Source organism: Ornithodoros turicata, chromosome 7, assembly GCF_037126465.1.
Source record: "Ornithodoros turicata isolate Travis chromosome 7, ASM3712646v1, whole genome shotgun sequence".
In the NCBI taxonomy this organism is placed as follows: Eukaryota; Metazoa; Arthropoda; class Arachnida; order Ixodida; family Argasidae; genus Ornithodoros; species Ornithodoros turicata.
Window position 1 is genome coordinate 12,068,771 of NC_088207.1, and position 26,258 is coordinate 12,095,028.

A 26,258-nucleotide genomic window follows, 5' to 3' on the forward strand; every position below is an offset into this window, starting at 1 on the left:
AGGTCTCGTGGCGCAGTGGTTAGAAAAACCGCTATACCCCAAGCAGCAAAATGTACTGAAAGTCGGGTGCAATAGGGGTGGACGGGTAGGTGGAAGGCCTTGAACAGACTCGTGAAACTAAGGAACATCGATAAGACACATACCGTCCACCCCTATTGCACTCGACTTTCAGTACATTGTGCTGCTTGGGACACGCCGAGACATGGAAGTGACGCAGGTGCGAGTCCCCTACCGGCCTGTGCTCTCTGAGGTTTTTCCTGGGTTTTCCGGAAGACTTGTAAGGCGAATATCGGCTCCCCTTTAAGTCAGCCCAGGACGCATACTAACCCCCTGTCCCCCACTCCTTCCTGCTGTCCTCTCTCCATGTGTCCACGCCTTTACGCCGCTGATAATCCCAGGTACTTCGCTCAAGCATATAACGATATGTGAAGAACATGCCGTGCGACAGGTTTCTATGGCGTTCAAGACAAACAACTGACCACACATTCACCTGTATTTTGGGGCATACTCTCCGGAGATACAATGCAAGTCCCAACAAACAATGTTTCGCAAAATAATTGGCTGCACAGTATCTTGAAAATCAAATATGCATCTCTGGCCTGGAATATGAAAGGCACATAGTGGAATATAATAAGCCATATACGGCACAAGAAAAAAATCGCGTGAAGCTGAAAAGGAACAGCCCTGGTTCAACCACTTGGATTTTACGCAAGTTTACACCATGCAGGGGTACAGTGCGGTGAGATGATTGGGCAATTACTACTTTGAAAATATGCATAGATAGTAACGAAATTTAGAAATAAGTGCAGAGTAAGTCCGGATCACAGTGCTGCATCAGCTGCATTTGGCGTTCAAGAAGTCTTGGCTTGAAGCGCATCACACAAGATTCATAACTTTCCGACGGCGTCCCTTTAGTTTACGATGCTGTTCAACGCGTCAACTCCTTGAACTGCTCCAACTCCTCCACTGGTGTCGTCGCGCCGCTTCCGGTCGCGGTCTTCGTAGTACATGTAATCCTGGAAAGATAAATCAATTACTTCATTAAAGTGCATCGAGCGCCGACGTACTACAAATAGTATACGTTTGACTTGAACGTAACTTAATGTGCTAGTGCTATGTGGAACCCATATTTATAGTACTATCTGACAGCATCGAGCATTGTAATAGCGTAATTACACTCAAGAAGCCGAGCAGCCAACCTAGGGACCAAAAAATACGCCGCCAGATACATCGGTTATGACTTTTTCGGAAACTCTGCCAATGACCCGTCCTCCGTTAAAGCTACTTCAGCGGCCATTTCTCCTTTTCCCGTCGGTCACGAACATAACAATGTTCTACTAACCCGCAAACGAACAAAGTCTTTCAAAGTGTTACTCTTCCAACGGTAATTACATACTACATAATAGAGAATTAAAGTCGCTAATTTCAATTGATTGTTGCTGTATGACGTGTGTGTTTAATGACAATAGAGAAGAATCTTTATGTTGCAGCTGTGACGATCCCTGCATTGGCCTTTTCTAAAACAAACGATCATTTTTCCTGACAGCGAGCAAATATTTCCGCACCTCAATTCTTTGCTTTTGACCACGGGACACTTTGTGGTAATCCTCCAGGCTGGCCTTCTTTACTTGTGCTTGGACTTTGTGTTTTGTATTACTGTTATGCTGTGGAGTTCTTGAGTGTTTCGGACTGCTTTTTGGAGGCAGTTTGGAAGTAGCTTCGTACTGGGATTAGCAAGGAAGTGCTGGATTTTGTGTAACGGCTTGTTGGTCATCTGCATTGTCCTGGCTATGGTCTTGCGGTGTGATTAGTTCTGGCCGACACGTGGGACCACGGTTTTCTCCTCCATTGATTGCTGTGTAAGCTGGCGAAGATTATGCAAGGGCAGCTGAGCCGAATCGGGGAAAGGAGATTCTCATCCCACCGATCGCCAGAACTCAGGTGCATCGGCGAGTAGGTTGTCGTTCTCCGTCCCGTCTTCCAGTTCTCTGTCTCGAGTCTGTCATCAACCGCGCTTCAACGTCGCCACCCAGTTCCGGCGTTCTGAGAGACCTGGGCACCATACTCGAGTACCATTTCGATGCGCCAATCTCTGTCCCACCCCAAGGTTTCAAGCTGCCGCCTACTTCGGTACACTCCACGTCACCCGCGCGCCAGGTTCAACGAGGACGGCATCATCGCCAGCAGAAGCCGTAATCTCGTTGAGAGAGTTGTCCTCATCACCACACAATGCGTCCTCGTAAGCATAGGCACTCTCTCGGGTATGACCACCATAGTGTTGCCATCGCACTGTTATACATCGCTTTTTATTGTACGTAGACATGTAGTAACCATGGCATTAGGACGACAAAAACTTTATCTAAATGATGACGATTGGAGAGTTTCATCATCAGGGACGATACCCTACTCCATTGCTGGAGGCAACGTGATGAAATGTGGTGACTTTCTCTGCGTCTGCGAGCACCCACATCTTACTTCCTAGGCTTCTTGCGACCCGTCATTCTCCAAACAGACGGGCGCGTCACACAGTTTATATAATCGTAGTAATGGCCTTTCACTTAAGCGCTGACCAGACTGGCCGATGTACTGCTGAATTAATTACATTTGTGGAGTAGATTGACATAATCGAATAAATCACATTCCGCGTGCACTGGGTGAATTATTTTCTGTATTATGTCTCGGAGGTCGGGGTCGAAGGTCATGAACCTTGTCAATAACGCCCCAGGGACGCGCGGCGATCTGTGAAAAAAAAAAAAAAAAGAATGTGACTTACTCAATCACGCTTTTGTGTGGAAAGCAGTGCATCGGCCGGACTGGTCAATGCTCAAACGAAAAGCCATCATTACACTGGTGTAACACATTGCGAGTTGAAGATTGTCCTCTGCCAGCCATCGTTACTTCTGTTCCAATTGCTCTTCTGTTTTTCACATGTCAAAAGTTTGCGGCCAGCACCGCACTGCCTTGGAAAGTAGTGAATATAGAACAACATTGATTGATAATAATATTACTTGGGGATTTACGTCGCGAGACAACTGAGATTGTGAACGACGCCACAGCGGTCAGTCTGTGGATTGCTTTTGCCGACATGAGGATTCTTTAACGTGTGACGAAAGCTCATCACACGGCACCCAGTATTTAGCGTCCCTCGAGGAAGACGGCGTGTCTAAGCAACTTGTACCCCGTCACCAAGTTGCAGGCGTCCTCGGCCGGACTTTGTCTATGAGCTAAGGCTGCGAACTGTAGCCCTAGATTAGCAAAAATTTCTAAAAGTAACATGGTTTCGAAAACAATCCCCCCTCGTGTAGTCGGTGAACAGTACGTTAAATAAATTACACTGAACCAGACATACATGGTATATTTTGTCATGAAAATTAACTATTATTGAACTTGTGTTTTCATTAAACAAATATATTATCTTCTGCTTCAAAACACTTTTCAGTATAAGTGCTTTTTTTTTTCTCTCTGGCTTTTCAAACTCTTTTGAAGGAGGGATTCGAAAGATTCGTGCATTCGCAGAACGTCCCTTAGATTCTGATTCTGATTCTGAAAATCATTGATTCGTCCCATCTCTAATCATATACTATTATGTAATTATCCCCCCTCATTTGTTCAAAATGGGATGTGTCTGACTTTATTTGGGCTCTTTCAATTTGCAAGAATTTCCTAAGAATAACGCATACCACCTGTTTTCGATACGTCAGGAGACAGAACAATATGATTCTGAACGACGCTTGGCCGCGTTCGGTGCTATGTACTGCAATATCATAGTATGTCCATCACGTATCGTCCCCGCACCGTTTATGCGAAGGCAGGTAACTGATTTATCCACTTTGGGGACAGATTCCTTGAAGACCGCAATATCACTTCTACTCAGTACTGCCGAAATGTTGGTCACTTTAGTTCGTAAGTGTACGTACCAGAAGTATGGTGCAGGCAATCAGCATGGCTTTGTGAGTAACCTCCAAGTCCACCGGAAACGTAACTGAGAAATTATCGGCGTCTGTAAAAACGTCCCTCAGGACACCTGGATACTGCCGGATGATGAGACCGATCTGAGTGTCATCTTTAGTCTTTACCTAGAAGCAAATATTTCACTATCAATGCCTAGCGATCGAGGTGCAGTCAAAATCCACCAAGATGGATGCCTGATATGATGGGGCTTCCAACAGTCCCTCATTGTCTCAAAGAATTTGCGCCCAATCCAAATTCAGAAAACCACAAACTCGCGAAATTTACATCACCTTCTCTACCTACGAGCCTCGATCACACTGGCAGCGTAACACCCAGCATTGCGGAAGCTAGAACCTCGACGGGATGCAGCCACAATACTGCCGTCAGCGAGCCGAATATCCCTGTACCATGTCCGTTACAAGCAGATAAACAATAATGTGGAAGAATGTGATTTCGAGCGTTACGGTTGTAGCGCTTCGATCAGCTTACGCATGTGCAAGCTTCAAATAAAACTTGGAATCAGTCGCTAAAACTAACGGACGGACACAATGAACAGACAACGGACGGAAACAAGAGATCGCTCACTTTAACAAAATATATATTTATAGGGACGATGCAACCATTAAGTATCGTCGCTTCACAATGTAACAGCACGCCTACACCATAGCACTTTTACCGTTGATATAAGGATACTCCCTTTCCTTACCCAACAGCGCCCTACTTTCAATGCTTACGCACGCGTTCCCTATAGGATATTATTAGAGCTGACCGCGATCGTGGGTGTACCCGCGAGTACCCGCAGTTACCCGCACATCGTCACGATTTGCGGGTGGTAATTCGCGATCGCTGCGGGTAGCGAGAAAAATTCGGGTGTACCCGCAATGCAACCCCGGGTAATGCGGGTATACCCGCATTACCCTCACTCGATCCATGGCCAACTAAGTGATCCCTCTCTGTCACACGCGAGCTCAGCAGTGCCCTATGTCGTTGGCCGTATAAATCCATGTGCCAGACTGCAGCAGGCAAGTGCTGCCGGACGAGTTCGATTATTAATGCAGACATATATGGCTCTCTGTTGAATTGCAGTTGTACTGGCATACGATTGAAGCCGTGCACTCTTAAAAATGAACTTCACCACATAGCACGCCCCTAGCCAACCATCATCCCGAATGACAACGTTCTCGCCCCTGATTTGCTGAAAACGGGAGGAGGAGCCTATTTTGTGCCCATTATGCACGGCACAAAATAGGCTCCTCCTCCCGTTTTCAACAAATCAGGGGCGAGAACGTTGTCATTCGGGATGATGGTTGGCTAGGAGAGTGCTATGTGGTGAAGTTCATTTTTAAGAGTGTGCGAGACACGTAGCCAACACTCAGAATTTCCATTGTTTTAAAATAGAAACAGCGGTAAAGTGGACGAGGGACACTTCCCCCTACGGGAACCCATGCGGGTAGACAGACAGCACTGCGGGTGCGGGTCGCACAGATAACATTCTTGTGGGTGCGGGTCACACACTCGCGGGTACTGTGCGGGTGCGGGTCCAAGTTTGCTTACCCGCACTCACCTCTAGATATTATGGCGTGCTTGATTTGCTTTTTGAAGTACCCCTTATCTCAGTTTGGCTGATAATATTTTCACACCCACAACATCGTGTATGTAAATACGAGTTTCCTTAGATCCTTTGCAAATTTTATTCTTTTGCACAAAAATCTGATCACGTGGTTCTACGTAGGTTGAGCGGAGGTATGTCCTGAGCAACCACATATACTGATCAACACCGCAACTCACTAGGATCTGGAACCGTACAGCTCCGAAAGCGTCACCGCCTTACATGCTTACTTCAAGTTGGCAGGCTATTATCCGAGACATCTAGCGATATAGCTTTGCACTTGCCTAGCTTTCCTTCCGATAAAACTTTGCTCAGGACATACATCCGATCAACCTACGTAGAACAAGGTGGTAGGATGTTAGCGCAAAAGAATGGAATTTGCATAGGATCTAAGGTATACCGGGTTTAAATCCCCGGGCTAAATAATTCGCGAACCGGTGCACCAATCGAATAACTTTCTTTTTTACAAGTATCTGTCCAATACCGCCTAAAAGATGCGCAGCGCGTGAATGAGCGGGAGGCGCTCATTATTTAAATAAAAATCCAAATGAGTTTCGTGAAAAAAAGCTAACTTCTAAAGCAGGGCCCCGTCGGCATTAAAATGGGTACTACCCCTTCTGGGACCTTCAGTAGATACCTTTTAGAGAAAAATCTGCAACCGAAGCGGGTCACTTGTTACAGTAATAATTGGTTTCGGTTTACGTATTTTTGTCGCGGCTGGTCGCGGCGAAGCGCAAAAGGACGTAAGTCATTGGTGTAAGGACGTAATTCATTGGTGGATAAGGGAGTGGAAGAGCGTCCTTTTGCGCTTCACTGCGATCGAACGTCGACCGTTCTTTTAAACGTTTCGTAGTATATTATAATCTTTGTGTTAGATTACCCACTAAATAAACTAGTTTTTGTTAACTTAACTGTCATCTGTCGCCTTTATTTGAATTTTTATTTAAATAGTGAGCGTCTCCCGCTCATTCACGCGATGCGAATCTTGTAGGCGGTATTCGAGATACTTGTAAAAAAGAAAGTTATTCGACTGGTGCACCGTTTCACGAATTATTTAGCCCGGGGATTTAAGTGAAACACCCGGTGTAGTCCCCCTGTTCACTGATTTGTAGCTGGCTACAGTATAGATCAACACATCAGCAACATAATGATGACCGGCCTCGGTGGCTCAGTCGGTAGCGTGTTCGCCTGCTGATCCCGAGATCGTGGGTTCGAACCCGGCCGAGGACGCCAGCAACTTGGTGGCAGGGTACAAGTTGCTTAGACACGCCGTCTTCCGCGAGGGACGTTAAATACGGGGTGCCGTGTGATGAGCTTTCATCGCACGTTAAAGAACCCTCAGGTGGGCAAAAGCAATCCACAGACCGACCGCTGTGGCGTCGCTCATGATCTCAGTTGTCTCGCGACGTAAAACACCCAATTATTAAACATAATGATGGAGAGAGCAATTAATGTGCTCAAATAATCAGATATGCTGATGACCATTTAGTGGCTGTCAATTAAGGATCCTGGTGAGGTTGACGTAGACATCATTGCTCCAGAGTTCATCACGGAGACCATGTGAGAAACTCCAATACCTTGATTTGTTGCTGATTTCAAAACCTAATCAGCTCTTTTGGAGATACCAACAGGGATTGCAAAAAGCACTGGTTAGCTATAATTCTAGTGTATCCAAGACTGTAAAAAGAGGGGTAGCTTCCAACATCCCAAAGTCCATGATGTCACACTCAATAAAATGGATAGTAAGACAGGACATGGACATAGTAGGGGTAAAAATCGGAAAAAATCGGAAAATGTTATAGCCGTAGAAAAGAAAGAAAGAAAAAACTGTCCAATTTAGGTTCATCCACCTGTTTTCACCCAAAAATCTGCACCTATGGGTGTAATTATGCAAGGCGCATTGTAATTCGTAGTAAGTAATCGCCGGCCGTTGGAGAAGTTTGTTGAAGTGGTCACCGATTACTTATGAATTACAATGAACCTTCCATAATTACACTCGCACATTCAGATTTTAGTGTGAAAACTAGTGGGAGGATCTAAACTGGACATGCACCCATGTGTGCCATAAGCCACGAAATATATCACTCTAGTAAAGAACGGAAATGAAATCAAGAGATGTTAACAAATAATCCCACTTTATTTAAGCATACGTTCACCGAAGAAAATATGGGTCACAACGTATACAGGTTATCACAGAGAAACTTGCAACGACACGTGTAACATGCGCGAACTTTGCGATGTATCCATGGAGCCTAAAACAGACAAGTAAATATTTCTAATGTACTATATATATATATATATATATATATATATATATATATATATCGTATATAAGTGAAATAATAAGACTTGGACTTTCAACTTCAACTTCGTAGCCGTCTGATATATTAACCTATTTGTTCTATATATATATATATATATATATATATATAGTTGAAATAAATGGGAGACAGAAGACGAAAGTAGGGGAAGTGCTTTTACTTTCGTCTTCTGTCTCCCATTTATTTCAACTATAATTACGTAGCCGTCCGATCCAACTCCAACTTCTCAAGATATATATATATATATATATATATAGAATATATAATATATATATATAGGCAGGTAATTTATAGGCAGGGAACAACGCGAGTCTTACCTCATTTACAAATTCCAATCAATCATTAACGAAGATCCCGATGTACTTTCAACAGTCAGGAATCTGGTCGCCTAGATATGATACACTGCCCTTTTTTTTCTTTCCATTTTTCCTCTCAGCTACTGCCTAAGCACAGCTCACCCTGAGCTGGCCACAGCTGGCCCCCTTGTCCGCAACAGACAAAAAAGAAGAAGTGCGCAATGTGATATTAGCTATGGAAAAGCCGAAGTTCCGTGTTTTATGGGGTCGTTTACCACATACCCTGACCAGTGATAAATCGCACATCGGACGCTGTTTAAACACCCGCGTTAACGACCACAACGAAGCAGAAAATAGGGAAGACATTTTCTAGTTACATAGAAGGCATTGTGGGCGTCAAGTGTTTTCAGTCAAACTGAGATAAGGGGTAGGTTCGTAAAGCAAAGCGCGCGCGACATATTAGGTTCGTATACACCGTTTCGCAGGCACCCTCCGCATCCAGCACTATTTCCTTCTCTCTGGCTTGCGCGGTACAATTTTTTATCGTGCTCCCCCGGCTAGACGTCGCTGCGCTTTCAGTACGGCGGAGTCCACGGCGGAAAAGCCGGGAACGTGTGCGTTAGCACTGAAAGTCGGGTGTTGTTGGACAATATTTGTTGAAAGTGAGCGCTCTGTTGTATCCGTACGTCAGTTTTAGCGCTTTTATTGCGAGATGAGCTGTTACCAACAAGCCCTGAAGATACTTTTTTTTTCGTTTCAGTCACAGGCTTCTGTGGCTGTTGCATAAGATTTCATAAACCAGACATCATTGCACTTGCAACTATTCCTGCATCCCCTACATTTTCCCGCATTCCCCTTTTGCCACCATCCCTAGGAAGGATGGCCGGAGCTTGCCCACATCACGCGCATCCCTGCAACTTGCAACCGCCTTTCCAATGAACAAACTGATAAGAGAGTGCAGTAGCCGCGAAGAAGAGGTGCGTGCGTGTACGTAGTTCTGCTTTTGCTTTTGGTTTTCCTTGGAGGCGGCTGCTTCAGTTCATCACTGCCTGCTGCTATGTTTCATTAAATACTTCATTATTCTTGCTACTGTCAAGTCTTGGGTCATCTCAACTGGAGCTCCCGAATCCAGGAGCACGAGCGGTGCCTGTATTCTGTACTGTACCCGATATACGACGTCCTGGAAGCAGCAGTCGGTTGTGATGCAGGGGCCGTCGACCCAGAGCGTCGCTTTACCTTGGGCGTTGCAGACGGCGATACAGGGGGACCAAGGCGTCCATATCTGGTGCAGGTAGCCGGCGACCACACCGGCAGGGATCTGAACTTCCATTGTCTAAAACGCGCAATAAACAAAAATTGCGTGTTACATGCGGTGCTACTATACGAGTGGCAAGAACTAGCGCTAGAACTACTAAGAACTAAGAACTAACGCTAAGATATACTTGGGGTAGGTAGGGTAGTAGGTAGGGTATGGTGTAGGTAGTAGTAGGTATAGTGTAGTAGTATAGGTAGTAGTGTAGGTAGTAGTAGGTAGGGTAGGGTAGTATACAGCGATACACAAAACGAATACAAAGGCACAGGCTATCCGCTGAATTATTCACAGTGTATTCCCACACAAGACTGAAATATAGGTTTCCTTTCTACGTTGGTCCCGTGTATTTCGCCTGATCAGTACGTGACCATGCGAATTCTCTGTCGCAAAAAAAAGTTTCTCTGAACAACAACCTATTAGCTTCCACACACAGGTACCTGCGGGTTTCGGGGGTGTTTCGGGCAACGTTTATGCACTCCTGTATGTCTTAGCAGTCTTGTGGGGAATCACTGTCGAGCACGCATCTGACATTTGTTATCTTACGTTCTTAGATTACCCCTTGCTCGAGTCAGCAGCTGAGTGTCACCAAGCCGCAAGTGGAACTACGCCACATCTGCGCACCGGATTTCCTGCTGTAACTGACGTCACCTACAAGATGCTACAAAACGAAGCTTCCACACAGAGGCACCTGCGGGTTTCGTGGGTGTTTCAGGCAACGTTTATGCCCTCCCTTTCTAGGGGAGCACCTTCGCGTTTCATATGTTTCCTTCATCCCTGAACGAGGAAAGTCAACCGATACCAAAATCATTTACTATCAAGTGTAAAAATCGATGAGTTACACAGCGCGCTACATCCAAAAATGGTTCAGACATAAAAACGGCTGAACTACAGCAAATTTTTGGGCGCTGGGGAAAAATGATGTTTAAAAATGGCTAATTGGCTCTAATTTTCCAGTTAGAAACGCGATTATTGCACAATTTCGAAAAATCTGCATTTCAGGAAGACGAAAATCACTTAAAAAATAACATGATATAATAACATACAGGCTTCGCCTCATTGGTGCAAAGTTGGCATCGTAAGGTACTTCCACGAAGAAAAGTTGAAACCAAAGCCGAGTCTATAACATTATATGCCATTACATTAGAATATTATATGCCTATGATATTATATGCCATTATATTATAATAACGTATATGCCTATGATATTATTACGCCGGGAGCAGTGAGCGATTTGACCAGGATGTTGGGGCTATAGGAAATAGGTATTAGGACAAATAGCACCCACCAGTGCTGAGAAGACCATAAGGCAGCGTCTGAGTGGAAGAGACAAGCAGCCAATGAATGAAAAGACAGTGTTATCCCGAGATCCTTACTAGTATTTGACACAATTCATAGTTTCAGTTTCAGTTCATTTGGAATCAAAGCGCGATACTCCTTAGTTACTTCTAGTAATTTTTCATCAGAAATTGGGAAATACAGGGGTATGATGTAATGTCATTGAGTGGTTGATTGCCTTCCATTATTATGCATAGTACTGTAGTACTATGTATGTAGTATGTACTACTGCAGTACTGTAGTAGTGTGCATAGTATTGGTGTGTGTGCCATGTTTTTTTTCGTGCACTTTCTTTTTGTCAATTGCTTGTAATGTTTGTTTTACATTTCTGCCATTTGTGTATTTTCACCCCCTCATGGTTTGGCTGGCAAAGGGCGGCCAGCATTAGGAGTAAATAAAGAAATAAAAGCAACAGAAAACATAGCACATACGATTACCATAGTTCCTTAAACTGAACTCTAAAGAAACTTAGAATAACCTAGCGAACACAGTATGTCTATATTGTCTTTCATCATATTTCTGTTTGCAGAAATATTACTGTTCAAAAGTAATGATTAAAATTCAATGTATTATCTGCTCAGTGTAGAAATATGTAATACTACGACGACTCTTCGATACCATAGAAACCGCGCCAATTCGCTTTTTTTCATTTTCATACCTGAACGTAACCCCACCAGCACCATTAACAACCAACACGCTTGCTTTCTGACCCCTAGTTATTAAAATTATTAACCGTATTACTACGAATACCCCCAACATCATAGAACCCGGGTATAATTCACGGATTTACTTACTATATTTGAATTCAACGCATCTCTATCGCATGTAGTTGCATTTGCATGTAAATCTTGTGAAATGTTTGTGGTGCATTATGCCAGCCGAAAGGCATGCGCAAGAACATGAATACTCCGAATGAAGATACTATTGCCTTTCTTGAATATCTTCTTCAGCCACAGGACGGTAGGCCCGCAACAAGTCAATTTTCTGGTATACATACTACTATATAGCCCCTTCGATGTTGGCCACAGTGCCGAGGATGTTGGGAACTGGTTACCGGTCCTGCATTTACAGTCGCTCGCCGCTTATCGAGGAGACTTGGATGAGGAGGGGGCGAAAGACTGCTGACTTCAAGTGTGACACTGCTGGCCATACACAGAGATGGTGGTACCATTTGCAACCTTCAACGTGAAAGTGGGTTGGTGAAAACGATGGGAGAACTTGCTGGTCGGGATGACGCTGCTATCAGCTCTAGTATCCACCAGACAACCGCCGGGTGGAGACATGGTCGACAGTACAGAAGAGGCGATTGTTATGAAGGCCTTGTCCACATTGTGGCCTAGTGATGGCTGACCGGAGCATTTCCAGTCCGTGAGCACAGTTGCAGACAGTGATGAGCGTCTGCAGCGGTGATACCAGCAGACTCCGTTGGACTGAGAACTGACGTTGAACGACGGGCTAAGCCAAACGGTGGTCGACTACGGTAACAACGAGGGCTTGGCGATCGACGGCATGTGGTGAAGGCCGCGACGAGTTGGGTTAGGTGGTCGACTTGCTGGGCTACAGCGTCGATGGTGGACAGACGCGGCGATGACCCCATTCCAAGGATGTTGTCGATTGATGCCCTGATTCACGGCGAGGATAGTGTCCACGCATAAGAATGTACAGGCATGGCGATCTTCATCGCAGCATCGGCAAGACTGGCTAGTTCTCCTGTGGAAAAGTCCGATGGGGCAGCTAAAGCCATGTGAACGCCTCTTTGATGTTGTAGAAGGAGCTCCCGCAGAACCAATCGACTACATCATCGGTACACAGTATGCCCTATAGGCTGTACTGCTCGCGTACTGTTACCAATGTAGATGCAGCGGACTTGTTGCTACACTGAGATTTTCTGGTCAGCTGTGGTGTCCCTCGCGCTGTTAATATGTATTTACTCACAAAGTTATGCTGATGAGTTATGAATACTGAAATAGGGTTCGGGAGAAAGTAAGGTACGTTCAAGCTGAATTCAGCTTGCGCTATAGGGTGAGAACCCGTCGATTTCGTTTTAGTTTTGATTTATGTAATGGAAGTGAAAATATTTACTATTTCCTCTCTGTTTGCATTCACTTTTCCTTTGGAATTAGGGCAGTTCACGTATCCAGTTTTCTTTATCGTTTCCGTTAACAAGCTCTCATTCAAATTGAGGTCCCAACGATACGAATTTTAGTACATTTATATTCATTTTCAAAACCTGTAGGCAAGGGGTAAACAAAATAACCACGAATCACATCACCGGGACTATCACTCTTTATTGCCATTCCACTGTGGAAGCCTGAGTAAACTAGTCCACACTAGACTCCGACAGAAGGGTAAAAACAGTGTTTACTGCGCGGTGCCACTTCAGCACTGCCCGAAAGGAACAGACAGCTCAAGAGAGAAGAAGCAGTCCTCGAGGACCGTGACTATCGTTAGATGGCAGTGGCGCTACAAGCTCCCCCCTCTAGAAGCATGGAGAGCGAGCACACAAAAAGAGTCTAAAGCCGAAGGCAGGTAGGCGGTTTCGAGTCCCAGTGCAGCCGGCGAGACGGGGACGAAACCGGAGTCACGAGGGAGGGGACCGAAGAGACGGGGGCTGAAACCGCTGCACAAGATGGGATGTCCATGTACGCGGGCTTAACGCGATCCGTTGAAACCACCTCGGAGCGCCCGTTGATGAGGAGGGTTAAAGGATTTCGGACGGCGACTCTGGACGAGGTAGGGGCCGTCGTATGGGTTCTGCAGGGGCTGCCGATGGCCGTCGTGGAGTACGAAGACATGTGTCGTCGTTGCCAGGTCGGGGTGCACAAAGACGCGACGATCGGATGAGAGTCGTAAGACGGCGCCCGCAGGGTGGCACAGAATGAGGAGAGCCGGGTGGCAAAATCTTGCGGGTCGGGCAGGGGCTGAGTTGCGCCGGGAGCGAAGAATTCACCGGGAAGGCGAAGGGGGCCGCCTTCCCAGCGGCGGGGCGGCGGGGGCGGGGGTGTACAGCAAATCTGCGGCGCAAACACCGCAGTCTTTGATGGCGCTGCGGATACCGAGCAGAACCAGGGGCAAGTGCTCGGACCAACGTTCCGGAAACTCAGAGGTTTTCAGGGCTGCCTTGAGCTGTGTATGGAGCCTCTCCACGAGCCCGTTAGAGCAGGGATGATATGCAGTGGTGAGACGGTGCTGGGCTCCCAGGAATCTGCATACCGCGGCGAAAAGGCGGGAAGTAAATTGGCGACCGCGGTCAGTGGTGATAGTGGCTGGCGCACCGAACCGGGATACCCATGTGGTGAGAAATGCACCACAGACAGTAGCGGCGGTAATGTTGGGAATGGGGTAAGCTTCGGGCCATCGGGAAAACCGGTCAACACATGTTAGAAGGTAGGTGTCACCCGAAGAAGGTGGAAGGGGACCGACGAGGTCGATGTGCATGTGCCGGAAACGGGCTTTGGGTACGGGGAAGGCAGCGGAGGGCGACGACGTGTGACGGTGCACTTTGGCTCGTTGGCATGCCAGACATATGCGGGTCCAGTGACGTACGTCCTTCTGCATGCTGGGCCACAGGAAACGGGTGGAGATAAGACGCTGCGTGGCGCGTATACCGGGGTGGGCGAGGCAGTGGAACGCGTCGAAGACCTGGCGTCGAAAGGCCTGAGGGACATACGGTCTGGGTGTTCCCGTTGAAGTGTCACAGAGAAGGGGTTGAGTGCCGACAGGCAATGGGACCATTTTGATGGTTAGGTTGGTCGGCGTCGCGCAGAGTTCCTTGAGGTCCGGATCGTCAGCCTGTGCCAGAGCAAGGGCATCATAGTCAATGGCTAGAGGTGGAGATGATGTGACCGCCGATACATCGAGACGCGACAGCGCATCGGCTACTTGGTTGGATTGGCCAGAAATGTGGCGAACGTCGGTGGTAAACTCGCTGATGAAAGCGAGATGCCGGATCTCACGACATAAAAGCGAGGCGCTGGAGGATTTGATGACGAAAGTCAGCGGCTTATGGCCGCGAAAACGGTAAAGGGTCATCCCTTGAGGACATGACGGAAGTGCTTTATGGTTAGGTAGACGGCAAGCAGCTCGCGGTCGAAAGTGCTGTACCGTTTCTCCGCAGCCGTGAGGTTGCGAGAGAAAAAACTCAATGGGACGGGCTGGCCTTGATCGTCGAGTTGATGTATGGCTACGCCTACTACCACACTTGAGGCGTCCACCACGAGGTACGTCGGGACGTTCGGGATAGGATGGGCGAGCAGCGTAGCCTCGGACAGCATCTTTTTAACCTGCTGAAACGCTTGCTCAGCTTCAGCTGTCCATACGAGTGTTGTACTGGAACGTTTGGTGCCAGAAAGGAGGTCGAAAAGTGGGGCAAGTAGACGTGCACAGCAGGGAAGGAATCTTCGATAAAAATTGACCAACCCAAGGAATTGGCGGAGCTTGCGAGGAGTTTGTGGCTGGAGGAAATCGTTAATAGCTTGGACCTTTGTGCGGAGTGGCATGATGCCCTCCGAGGTGATGTGATGACCGAGAAAATCTATGCTGTGTACGCCGAACTCGCATTTGGCAGCATTTATGACGACCCCGAATTCCTGGAGACGCTGGAACAGTTGACGCAGGTGTGATTCGTGCTCCTCGGACGATCAACTCGTGACTAGAATGTCGTCGATGTATGCGAAACAGAATGGTAAATCTCTAACAACATGGTCGATGAAGCGCTGGAAGCTCTGGGCCGCGTTCCGGAGGCCAAATGGCATGCGGACATACTCGAACAGGCCGAAGGTGTTGTGATGGCAGTCTTCGGGACGTCCGCAGGCTCTACCGGAATCTGATGATAGGCCTTTACGAGGTCGACCTTTGATAACGTAGTGGCACCATGAAGATGGCTGGTGAACTCCTGGATATGCGGCACAGGGTAACGAACGGGGATGGTTATGGCGTTAAGAGCTCTATAATCGCCGCATGGCCGCCAGTCCCCCGGATCCTTTTTCGGGACCATATGCAAGGCCGATGCCCATGGACTGCTGGAAGATCGGACGACACCGAGGGCAAGCCTGTGGTCAAACTCCCGGCATGCGATCGCGAGACGCTCGGGAGGGAGACGCTGGGGACGGGCGTGAACTGGCGGACCTTTGGTGAGTATGTGGTGAGTAATCGAATGGCGCGCTGGAGCATCCGGAGGCGGACGACGTGTGATCTCCGGGAACTCGTCCAGAATGGCGAGGAAATTGGGAGAAGTAGAGGAGCGGAGGAAGGTCGGTCTGACGGATTCAAAGGTGGTTGAGAGGCATTGGACCTTCAAACCGGTGACGGCGTCGACGAGCCGCTGGCGCTTCATGTCGACAAGCAAGTCAAAGTGCCGCAGAAAATCCGCGCCAAGAATAGGGTGGGGAACGTCGGCATCCATGAAGAGCCACTGAAAGGTTCTGCGAAGACCGATGTTCAGGGTGAGCGATCGTCGGCCGTAGCATGTAATTGGTGAGGAATTGACCGCCTGCAAGCTGAAATTGGGGTCGGGACGTAGTCGGTGAGGCGACTCTGGATGCACGATACTGACGTCCGCTCCCGTGTCGACGAGAAATCTTGCGTTGTTAATCTTGTTCCGAATAAAGAACAGGCGGGTTCCCGAAACACCAGCTGCTGCCGCCCTCAGTTGCTGGTTGCGTTTCCCGGCCAGTTGCACGGGGGCTTGCATTTCTGAGCTCTGCCGCCGAAGTTAAAGTGGTACCAGCAGAACGTGCTGTCCTCCGAATGTACGAGTGAGGGGAAACGGCGACGGCTGGAGTAACGGCGCCGTCGGGTATCTTGGCGACCGACGGGAGAGGGGGACCTGCTGCGGGTGGAAAATGCCTGCCACCATTGCCGTGAGATTCGCATTGGCGGCTTTCATGTTCTGCAACGTTGCCATTGCAGCAGGTATGCCAGAGAGGTCGATGTCAGGACGCGTAGGAGTGGGCGTGAGGCCAAGGGAGGCGATGGTAGCCCATGCCGCCGGCGAGTGGTGCAGTATACGGTCAGCAAGCTTGGCAAGGTCGTCTAAGCAAGTGCTGCCTTCCGCAGCAAGGATGCGGCGTGTTTCCGCGGGCAGACGTTGCAGAAACAGTTCTTGGAGAAGCGATGAATCTAGAGTGGAGTCGCCAACTAGAGCTCGCATCCGTCGAAGAAGCTGGGTTGGCTTCTGGTCGCCGAGCTCTTCGTTGGTGAGAAGCTGCTGCAGGCAACGTTGGGAAGACATTGTTGTTCGGGCGATTAATTTTATCTTGAGGGTGTCGCAGGGCTTGTCGAGGGGTGGTTGGAGATAATATCGCGGATCTCCGTCGCGGTACCGGCAGGCAAAGCCCCAAGGACATACCCGTACTCGGTACTCTGCGACAAAATGTTTCGGGCGGAAAATTGAGCATCGGTCTGGGCGAACCATAGCTGCGGGTCATGAACCCAATAAGGTGGTAGGAGCAGGGATAGAGTTCCTTCTACGGTAGGTAGGGGAGTGGTGGGCAAGGGGCCTGACGTGGGCGGGGCCAGGTCCGGTTGGTGCTGAATCGAAGTGTTCATACCAAGTTCAGTAGCAGTAGTAGTCAGGCCGGAGCGAAGCGTTGGCATTCGAAGCGACGAGAAAAAGCAGGCATTCGCCGTTCGGGTCACCAGAGATGTGGAAGCCTGAGTAAACTAGTCCACACTAGACTCCGACAGAAGGGTAAAAACAGTGTTTACTGCGCGGTGCCACTTCAGCACTGCCCGAAAGGAACAGACAGCTCGAGAGAGAAGAAGCAGTCCTCGAGGACCGTGACCATCGTTAGATGGCGGTGGCGCTACAGCACCATTTCTGCGGTGTCTTGCTGGAAAACAGAGAAAACTTACCTGGAGGCAACAGCAGCAACAGCTTTGGCTATAGCGCATGGGTCGAACAAGGTACATCAGCAGGTTGTGCGCGAAGTCCAGCATGAACATATCGAAGCATCTAGTCATCTTGAAGCAGTTCCGGGCGCAGCATTCACTTACTGCAAGCGGAACGACAGGAATAAATAGATCAGTTTCGAAGCTTGTGCGGACTGTTCCAGAGTCATAGGCGATCGTTAAACAAAGCCTTCTTCGTGGATCCTGCGCTTGGCACGTCCGTCCAAGAACGGGTGCACATCTCACGAAAAAAAAAAACTGAGTCGAATAACGATAGCAAACGTTGTTTCGAGCCTTATTTGCGCGTGGACATGTTTAAGTGCTGCTTCTATACGTCATGTGCTTCGCTGTCTTTTCCATGTCTCTCGCCACCTTAATTTGATTTGATTTGATTTGGGGTTTTTTGGCGCAAGAGCAGCTCTGGCCATACTGCGCCAAGACAATGGTTAAATATAGCAGGCTTCTATATAGTCAACAATTAAAAGCTGTGACTATGACCTTAATGGTTGCTGCGTTACTTCGCGTAGAGTAGCCTTGCATTCTCATTAACACGTGCTGGTGTAAAACGTTCGCTATAGCATCATATTTGTGTTCAGGACAAGGAAGTGTGAGATCGGACCTCACAATCATACTCAATTGTGTTTCATACCCACATTCAGGGCAATGGCGTTCGCGCAAAAGATATTCTTCTGCAAAGTGCAGAGTTTGATACATACAGTTCCCAGGTTTGTTGAAAATGGGAGGCGCCGCGTCTTTTGTGACACTTAACCGGTTCATAATTGTCACAGAAAAGACGTACGCCTCCCGTTTTCAACAAGTCAGGGCAGATAACGATATCATTCGAGATGATGGTCGGCTTGAAGCGTGCTATACGGTGAACTTCATTTTTAAGACTGTACACGTAATCTCCTAACGCCCAATGGACAATGAAGTTCAAATATGCGGGTGACGCTCATCTACATCGTCTGTCGCGCTGTGATAACACTGACACAATACTTGAGATGGCCGCGTAGAAAGGAATGTAACACAACCTCGTAATATACCTCTCATTATTTACCCTTAACAGTGTCGCTTAGGACAAAAGTGCTGAAAATATGCAATGGCCACCGAAGACCTGCAGAAGAGTTGTCATATCTACCGGCTTCGAGCATTACGAAGTGTTCAACCTGAAGTATGTTGCATCGGTTAGGAGACGCTTCGGATCCTGATGACACACTTCGGATCCTGATGACATTTAAAAGCGATAAAACCCCAGTGCAGGGGACACAAAGCGACAACACAGACGAAGCACTGACTGACAAACAACTTTAATGGCAGGGACACATCTTAAATACACCAACTGCACACCCGACCCCTAGTGGCAGCCAAGGCCGTCATGCTGTAATCACAAATTATCACAAAGTTATCAAAAAGATATCACTCAAACAAGGCACCAGGTAAACGCCCCCCCGAAACAGAATTCGCGTTAGTTATCAATGAATTGCTGGATTGTATCCGTTACCAACACGGAAGGCACGCTAATGCAACTTGCAAGTTGCATTAGCGTGCCTTCCGTGTTGGTAACGGATACAATCCAGCAATTCATTGATAACTAACGCGAATTCTGTTTCGGGGGGGCGTTTACCTGGTGCCTTGTTTGAGTGATATCTTTTTGATAACTTTGTGATAATTTGTGATTACAGCATGACGGCCTTGGCTGCCACTAGGGGTCGGGTGTGCAGTTGGTGTATTTAAGATGTGTCCCTGCCATTAAAGTTGTTTGTCAGTCAGTGCTTCGTCTGTGTTGTCGCTTTGTGTCCCCTGCACTGGGGTTTTATCGCTTTTAAATGTACCACCAAACAGCCCGGTTTTTATCGCTTTTTATCCTGATGACAGTCGTTTCTAGTCATGTAGTCATGTCCCATGTACGTAGCGTGTAATGTGCATCATAATGTTCAACTTCAACTTTTATTCCGTATCAGAGTCACAATAAATGTATGCTTTTTGGAATATACTGTTATGCAATATTTCGTTGCACGTTCTTCAAGGTGATGAGATGGCTGAAGGATCCGCAAGGCGCGAAGGTTACTTTTTACGCCTTATGTATGTTACAATAACTCACCGATGGAGTTACGTTAACCTAATGAATTGGGTTACTTTCACTCGGTAGTATAGGGGGTAAATTTTACTGCAGCTTCCCGGAGTCGCAGACACTCTTCAAAAACCCTGAAATTGTGCACATGTGAGTTAGGGTGTGTTACCACCGCAAACGGTGTTATGACACTGTATCTTGGAGTGTACCGTGTTTTAACGTCGGTACCAACGTTGGTCGGTACCGATGTTCTGGCCCGACACGTAAAGACACTAGCCCCGTATCTACGCGAAATGTCGCACACATGCGTTCCACCGTTTGACTACACGAAAATATTATGTGCAAGAACTTACCCTCCCCCATGAAGTAGACAAACTGTCCTTGGTTGTTCTTTACCACGTACTTGTTCGCTGTTTCGAACCCCGTGAGTGCTGGAAAAGTCAAAAGTGAGATCTTATCAGAACCTGATCGGATGTTGGTTTCGCTTGGGTTAGCAAAAATGAACCAGCAACAGAGCTTCAGTCTGGTTCAGTACAGCCTCCCGTCACGATACCAAGGAGCAGTGAAGTCAATTGCAGATCACGAACCGTTAATTTGTGTATGCTAGTTGCGGAATTATGTCTGACTGAACCGGATGCACGGATGACACGTTAGATGCACGACAGTTGCACACATGTCTAGCTGAACCATCAGTGGCACGAAGCGAACCGTTTTGTTCATAAAATGTCTCAGTTTCTGTTCACGGAAAATGAAGGATACAGCGGTGATCTTTCAGCAAATAAATGCAGTATGCTACCACCTGGGCAATTGGGGAGGCACTACACGAGCTATATGATGAGGTAGGTAAAAGTTCCCACACGGTGTAACAGCCATTAGACTTGCAGATCTCGATATGTTATCCCACACTTTGGATACTCAACCGCACCGTTATGGCTACGCGTGCACGAATGGCTGTGACTCATTTTATTCTTGACGGCCCCGTAACTGCTCGCAATTCTGAAGCAGCGATATCCCCAGAACAAAAGGCCAATGCGAGAACGTCCAGCCTTGTAATAACGAAACAGTGTAAGAACTAAGAGGAGAACAAATATACCTTTCCGTCTTGAATACGAGAAATGAAACGCAAAGAATAGGTTGCCTCTTTATCAAGCTGCTATTACAACTATAGAAAGAAAAGGCAAACATGGTTGAGAAGTGCGAGGTAAAACCCAAGACAAAGAGTGTAGACAAATTCTGGTTACACAAGAGGGACAAAGCGGGGTAGTTGGTACAAGTTGGTCTGCAGGTGGTTTGTCTCTTCCATGTTCTAACTCCTTGTCCGCGTCTATTGCTGCAGTGAGCCGATATGAAATTCTGGTTACACAGCTCCAAGTTTAATGGACAGCAAACTTTTAATACTCAAAAACCTCCGGGTACCTCGGTACTCCTTGTCACGGGTTTCACTTCGCAGTCATGCACTAGCTTATCAGCACGTACTATTTCGCTTTTCTGGACGGTTGAAAAGCCATGTCTGGAATTGCAACAGTGTTGTGATGCAAGGTATGCAGGGCGTTTATTGCACACCATTCTTCTTTTTCCTTTGAACGCACACATTTTTACACCGCACGCAGATCTTCGCTTCGCTACAGAGTCACTACAGAGTCCAAACTCTACAGTGTCCAATCACGCACCCCGCATTTTTGCACGCACAAGAACTGCGTGCGAAGTGTGCTTCATCGAACGATCACTTATCAAATTACGTGTTTGGTGAGGTATTTACTATACAAGCATGAACAACATGCGAATGTCCGCAATATCACGATTACAAGAACACTTTTATAGTAGCGCACTGCGCGGGTTCTCGCTTGCGCCAAAAGCGTTTTTCTTTCTTTCTTTTTTTTGCGGGACTGGGCGTATGTTTGATATTCTCGCCTACTGCAGGTACTGGGTTCGTGGATCAGTGGAATTATATCCTGTCTCTCCGCATTATGAAGGGTGGCTCGACCTCTCTACAGGAAGACAAGACTCAGCTAGCAGAACACTTCCCTGTGAACAAGGGTTATCTTTCGGTTATGTGTCATAGCACATCATTAAGTTACACTTCGTTCCCCCGTAGTCCTTAATTTTAGCGAAATTGCGGACCAAAGGGTCCGTCCTAATGCATCACATAATTTCGAGTAACTGCGGTACAGCGGAAGTTATTCTGGACAGTGCCGGGCTAAGCATCGAGCCATCAGGCGGGCGCTCGGATCGCGTGGAGCTCAGGCCCAAGCAGCAGTATTCATTACCAGCGGGCAGCATAGGCGCACACTGCGGGGCCATATCGAGTGTTCATATCGGGGGCATATCGCGCGGGGGGTATATATCGAGTGGTATACTAAGTATCGCGTGTTTAATGCGAGTGAACATGAACATAGTGTAAAAATTTGTAACATCGCAAAAGGGAATTTCTGACACCCAGCCCTACCTCTGTGTATGCAAAAAGGGGGAGCGTTGTGCCTCTGCCCCTTCTGGCAGATTGCAAACTCTCCATCTATGGCAGGGAACAGTCTTTACTGTGTTGGTGACTAGATTGGAAGGGTGACTGCACGCCCTTTTTTTCTGTGGCATTTTCAGTGCTGAGCCACGATATCATTTACGGATGTACGAATTTTTAGCTACTTGGAAGAAGAAGCCTATGAGTAAAAGAATGTTACAAAAATTCGTTGATCTCGCCAGCGGCAACAACAAGAACTTTGTTTTGAGGTGATGAATGGGGAGGGCTTTTAACAGACGCCATAAGAGAGCAATAGGTGCAAACAGAAGACGTGTGGTTGTTACATAACAAACCCGACCACGTGACAGGGAAAAGACTCCACCACATTTCCTTACCTTCAAGGAGTTCGATCTTCTGATGAACGAGAACCTGGTCCAGTAAGCACAAATACTCCAATCCTCGAGGGCAGGCACCGGGGTATACAGGCAATTCCAATTGAATGACCCCGTCGGCGGGAGCCCCTGGAGACTTTTCTACAGGTGTATCCGCCGTGGAAGAATTAGCAGCTGTTCCGGATGGCCCACTTGTTTGCTTTGTTTCCTCTTTGCTCTCCTTCGTGCTTTTTCGTCTCTTGTGCGTGGAACGTCTGTGCCCTGCGGCATATAGGAAGGCTCGTCTACAACAGTTACAAATATGACGAGGTCTCGCAGCTTACTGCACAGGGAAGTGGTGTAGGTTAACCCTGATACAGATAGACCTCGAACTTTTCAAGATCGCAAAAATCTTGGAAAACAGTAGTAGTAATAAGCAACAGCAGAGCTATTGAGAGGTAGCGAGAAAATTCGAAAATGCTTCAATGCTTGGAAACAGCCTGAGAGACGCAGGACAAAGTTATGGAAACAGAAGTTTCGTCACCTGTGTTCCTTAAGATCATGTGAGCGCTCTCTGCTGCTAATGCCTGCACGGCGATATCAATAGACAGTGAACACTAAAGCAAGAGCCCTACCGTGACCAGGAGAAGCCAAAGGTGTTGCCTTCTGACTCATATCTTCTACCTTCAATTCTACACTTCTTCCTTCTTCCGCAACCCCTGCTATTCTTTCGTCGCCTTCCACTTCGCCAGCTCGGAGCGGATCACTATGCTGGAAAAAAGATTGGCGGGCTATCGCGCTGCTAATCGTCGCACGTAAGTTGTGGTGGTGGTGTCGATTTATAAATAAATAAATAAACTCCTTGGCGTAGTCGGCCACGCTCATACAGGTAACATGCAGGTCACCTCAAGACTATAGCAGGGGGATCATGCGTCCTGGGCCGACTTCACAGGGAACTGTGAACGAAATATGTCTTAAAGCTTCTGAGCGAAACCTCAGGAAAAACACCCAGACCGCAGGCGTCCGGATATGAACTCGGGTCACTTCCCAGTGCCGGGTTCGAATGCCGTCATTGTAGCCACTATCCCACGGCAGGTGGTGAGGTTCATCTTCAGTATCTTTAGAATCGTCTTGTAAGCGATCGATATGTCATCTCGAATAGGGCTTGCCTTGGATGGTCTACGGCAATTAGGTTAGCATAGGTCCCTACGGGAACTATGCTTTATTTACGCGAATTCCACCTAAATCAGTAAGCAAAATGCTCGGTAGCCACCACCACTGGATAAACTGGTGAGTGTATGGAAAGTCAGCGACATAAATTTTCTTTTGTCACTATTCAGGGTGTCCCAGTTAAATGTGTGCAGATTTAAATATATATATATATATATATATATATATAAAGGAAAAACAAAAATAGCAGGAGCTCTTTGGCTGCACGTATAGCATATGTTTGTAAGCCAACAGTCGCCATGCCAGTACTGGACGGCTGTTTTGGCCTTCTTGGGCCTCGAAGAAGCCCCAAGAAGGCCGAAACAGCGTCATTTATGGCATAAATGACGTTGGATGAATTGCAGTCAAAGTCACCATGAATTTTGACGAAGAAATTAGAATTTGTGCTGTTAAGCACGTGGGCACTTCGCATTAGTTTGCATATTTGACATAGGCGGCCATTGCACGGGTGGCAGCCTGCCGTCGGACTTGTTGGTCGGTTGACTTTGGAGCTGACTATAGATTATTGTGACGGTTTTGCGAGCGCCTGTAGGTCACACGTGGCGGTTCCGGGAAGATTTGTCGCATGCGCTCTGACTGACAAAGAATACCGTGGTGGCGATTAAGTATACTGTTGATGTTGGAAACATTATTGTTGAATGTTACAACGAGGTTGACGGAACCATTGTCTGATTTGCAGTTGCGGTTTTGGAACAGAGGTTTGCGATCTGCCCCACGGGCCTTTCTTATTGCGTCCTCAACTAAACTGGGTGGGAATTGGCGACTAATGAATGTTTGCTTGAGTTGGTTCAAATTTCTATCCAGATCACTGTCGCTGGAACAGATGCGTCTATAACGAAGTGCCTGGCTGTAGGGGATAGCAAGTTTAGTGTGCCGCGGGTGGCAACTCTTGAAAGCTAGGTACTGCTGGGAGTCCGTAGGTTTACGGAACAGGTCCGTAGTTAGGACCCAGTCCGTTAACTTTACCTGGACATCTAGGAAGTTAACAGTTAGAGCTGAGTAAGAATGGATGAATTTGATAGACGGATGTGCTTGGTTAAAATTGCTAATGAATATATTCAGATCGTCCTACGAATATGGCTAAACCATAAAGATATCGTCCAGAAAACGCTTGTACAACGTCGGCTTTTTCTCGCATTGGAACAGAAATGCCTCCTCCAGATTACCCATAAAGATGTTTGCAAAATTTGGTGCCATCTTAGTGCCCATAGCCGTGCCACTGACTTGCAAGTAATGTTTACCATCAAATTCAAAGTTGTTATTTTTCAGAATAAGGTTAAGAAATGTGAATAGAACACAAGGATCGTATGAGTTGTCCGAATATTTTAAAAACGCCCTTTGAGCTGCAGCAATGCCATCTTCATGGGGGATGTTGGTATAGAGGGAAGAAACGTCTAGCGTGACCAGCAAACTTGAGGGAGGAAGTTGGCACTGACTTAATATTTCCAGGAAGTGATTTGTACCTTTAATGTAGGATGGACGTTTTGGGGGTGTATCTTTAAGAAGATAATCTACAAAGCTGGAAATATTTTCGGTAGCTGTACCGTTACACGAAACTATCGGGCACCCTGGGTTCCCAGGTTTATGGATCTTGGGGAGCATGTAAAATCTGCCTGGCACGGGATCTCTAGGGAGTAAGTACTCGTACAGGGTGGTGTCTATCTTTTTGCTGGTTTTCAGATCTTTCAAGCTACGAATAACATTAGCAGTGATCTGTTCCCTAGGGTCAGCTTCGAGGACTTTGTAAAATGATGTGCAAGATAACTGCCGAATGCCCTCGTTAAAATCAGTTTTGTTGATTACCACAATTGCACCACCTTTATCCCGCCGCTTACGCCTCAAAGAATACTTTCATGACAAGCCATAAGTATTGTCCAAATTACTAGTACGTCATTACAGGATCAGCACACCATTATTAATCAAAATCAAGACGCCGCCTCCACTGATCCCGGTAATGCCGAAAGCAGCAAGTCTCATAATGTCGTTAACTTGTCATCCCATATTCTCACAGATTCCGAAATATCTTTACTCAGCCATGGCCTCTCATATTGTCCCAGCAACAATAAATTAAATGAATATCAACTTCACATAGACTTAGATAACTTCGCCCGCCGCTTACGCCTCAAAGAATACTTTAATGACAAGCCTTCCACAGGAAGCCACCATCTTGGAACAGCGACAGCGAGGACGGACACCACGACCATCAAGACAGGATTGACTAACCGCCGGTGAGCGTACTCTTTCCAACTTTGACCCTGAACCATCCCCTAGCGCCCATGCTTTCTTTAAACTTAGAAAACTAACTGATAAGTCCATACGGTATCGCTCTCATCGTGAAAGTTTGCAGCTCTATAAGCAACACAACAAAATTCCAAAGGGACTTGCAATCGACCTTAAACCTACTTTCCCCCTTAAA

The 26,258-nt window shown here is 47.2% G+C and overlaps 1 protein-coding gene across 4 annotated transcripts; it reads right to left on the reverse strand.

The window, feature by feature from the left end:
- Positions 1–475: 475 nt before the first annotated feature.
- LOC135399539 (phospholipid scramblase 2-like) lies at positions 476–23,343 on the reverse strand. Of its 4 annotated transcripts, none has more exons than XM_064631279.1 (7): positions 23,248–23,340; positions 22,637–22,894; positions 20,140–20,217; positions 17,680–17,819; positions 9,343–9,510; positions 3,918–4,076; positions 476–1,016 (listed from the first exon to the last, which is right to left on the reverse strand). In XM_064631279.1, the coding sequence occupies exons 1-7, from the start codon at positions 23,285–23,287 to the stop codon at positions 912–914; spliced, it is 948 nt and encodes a 315-aa protein (XP_064487349.1). In that variant the 5' UTR covers positions 23,288–23,340; the 3' UTR covers positions 476–911. The 4 variants fall into 4 exon arrangements, with proteins under 4 accessions (XP_064487349.1, XP_064487350.1, XP_064487351.1 ...); XM_064631282.1 differs by lacking the exon at positions 476–1,016 and having other exon boundaries at positions 3,985–4,076; positions 9,343–9,357; positions 9,414–9,510; positions 23,248–23,343; XM_064631280.1 differs by lacking the exon at positions 20,140–20,217 and having other exon boundaries at positions 23,248–23,343.
- Positions 23,344–26,258: the final 2,915 nt, after the last annotated feature.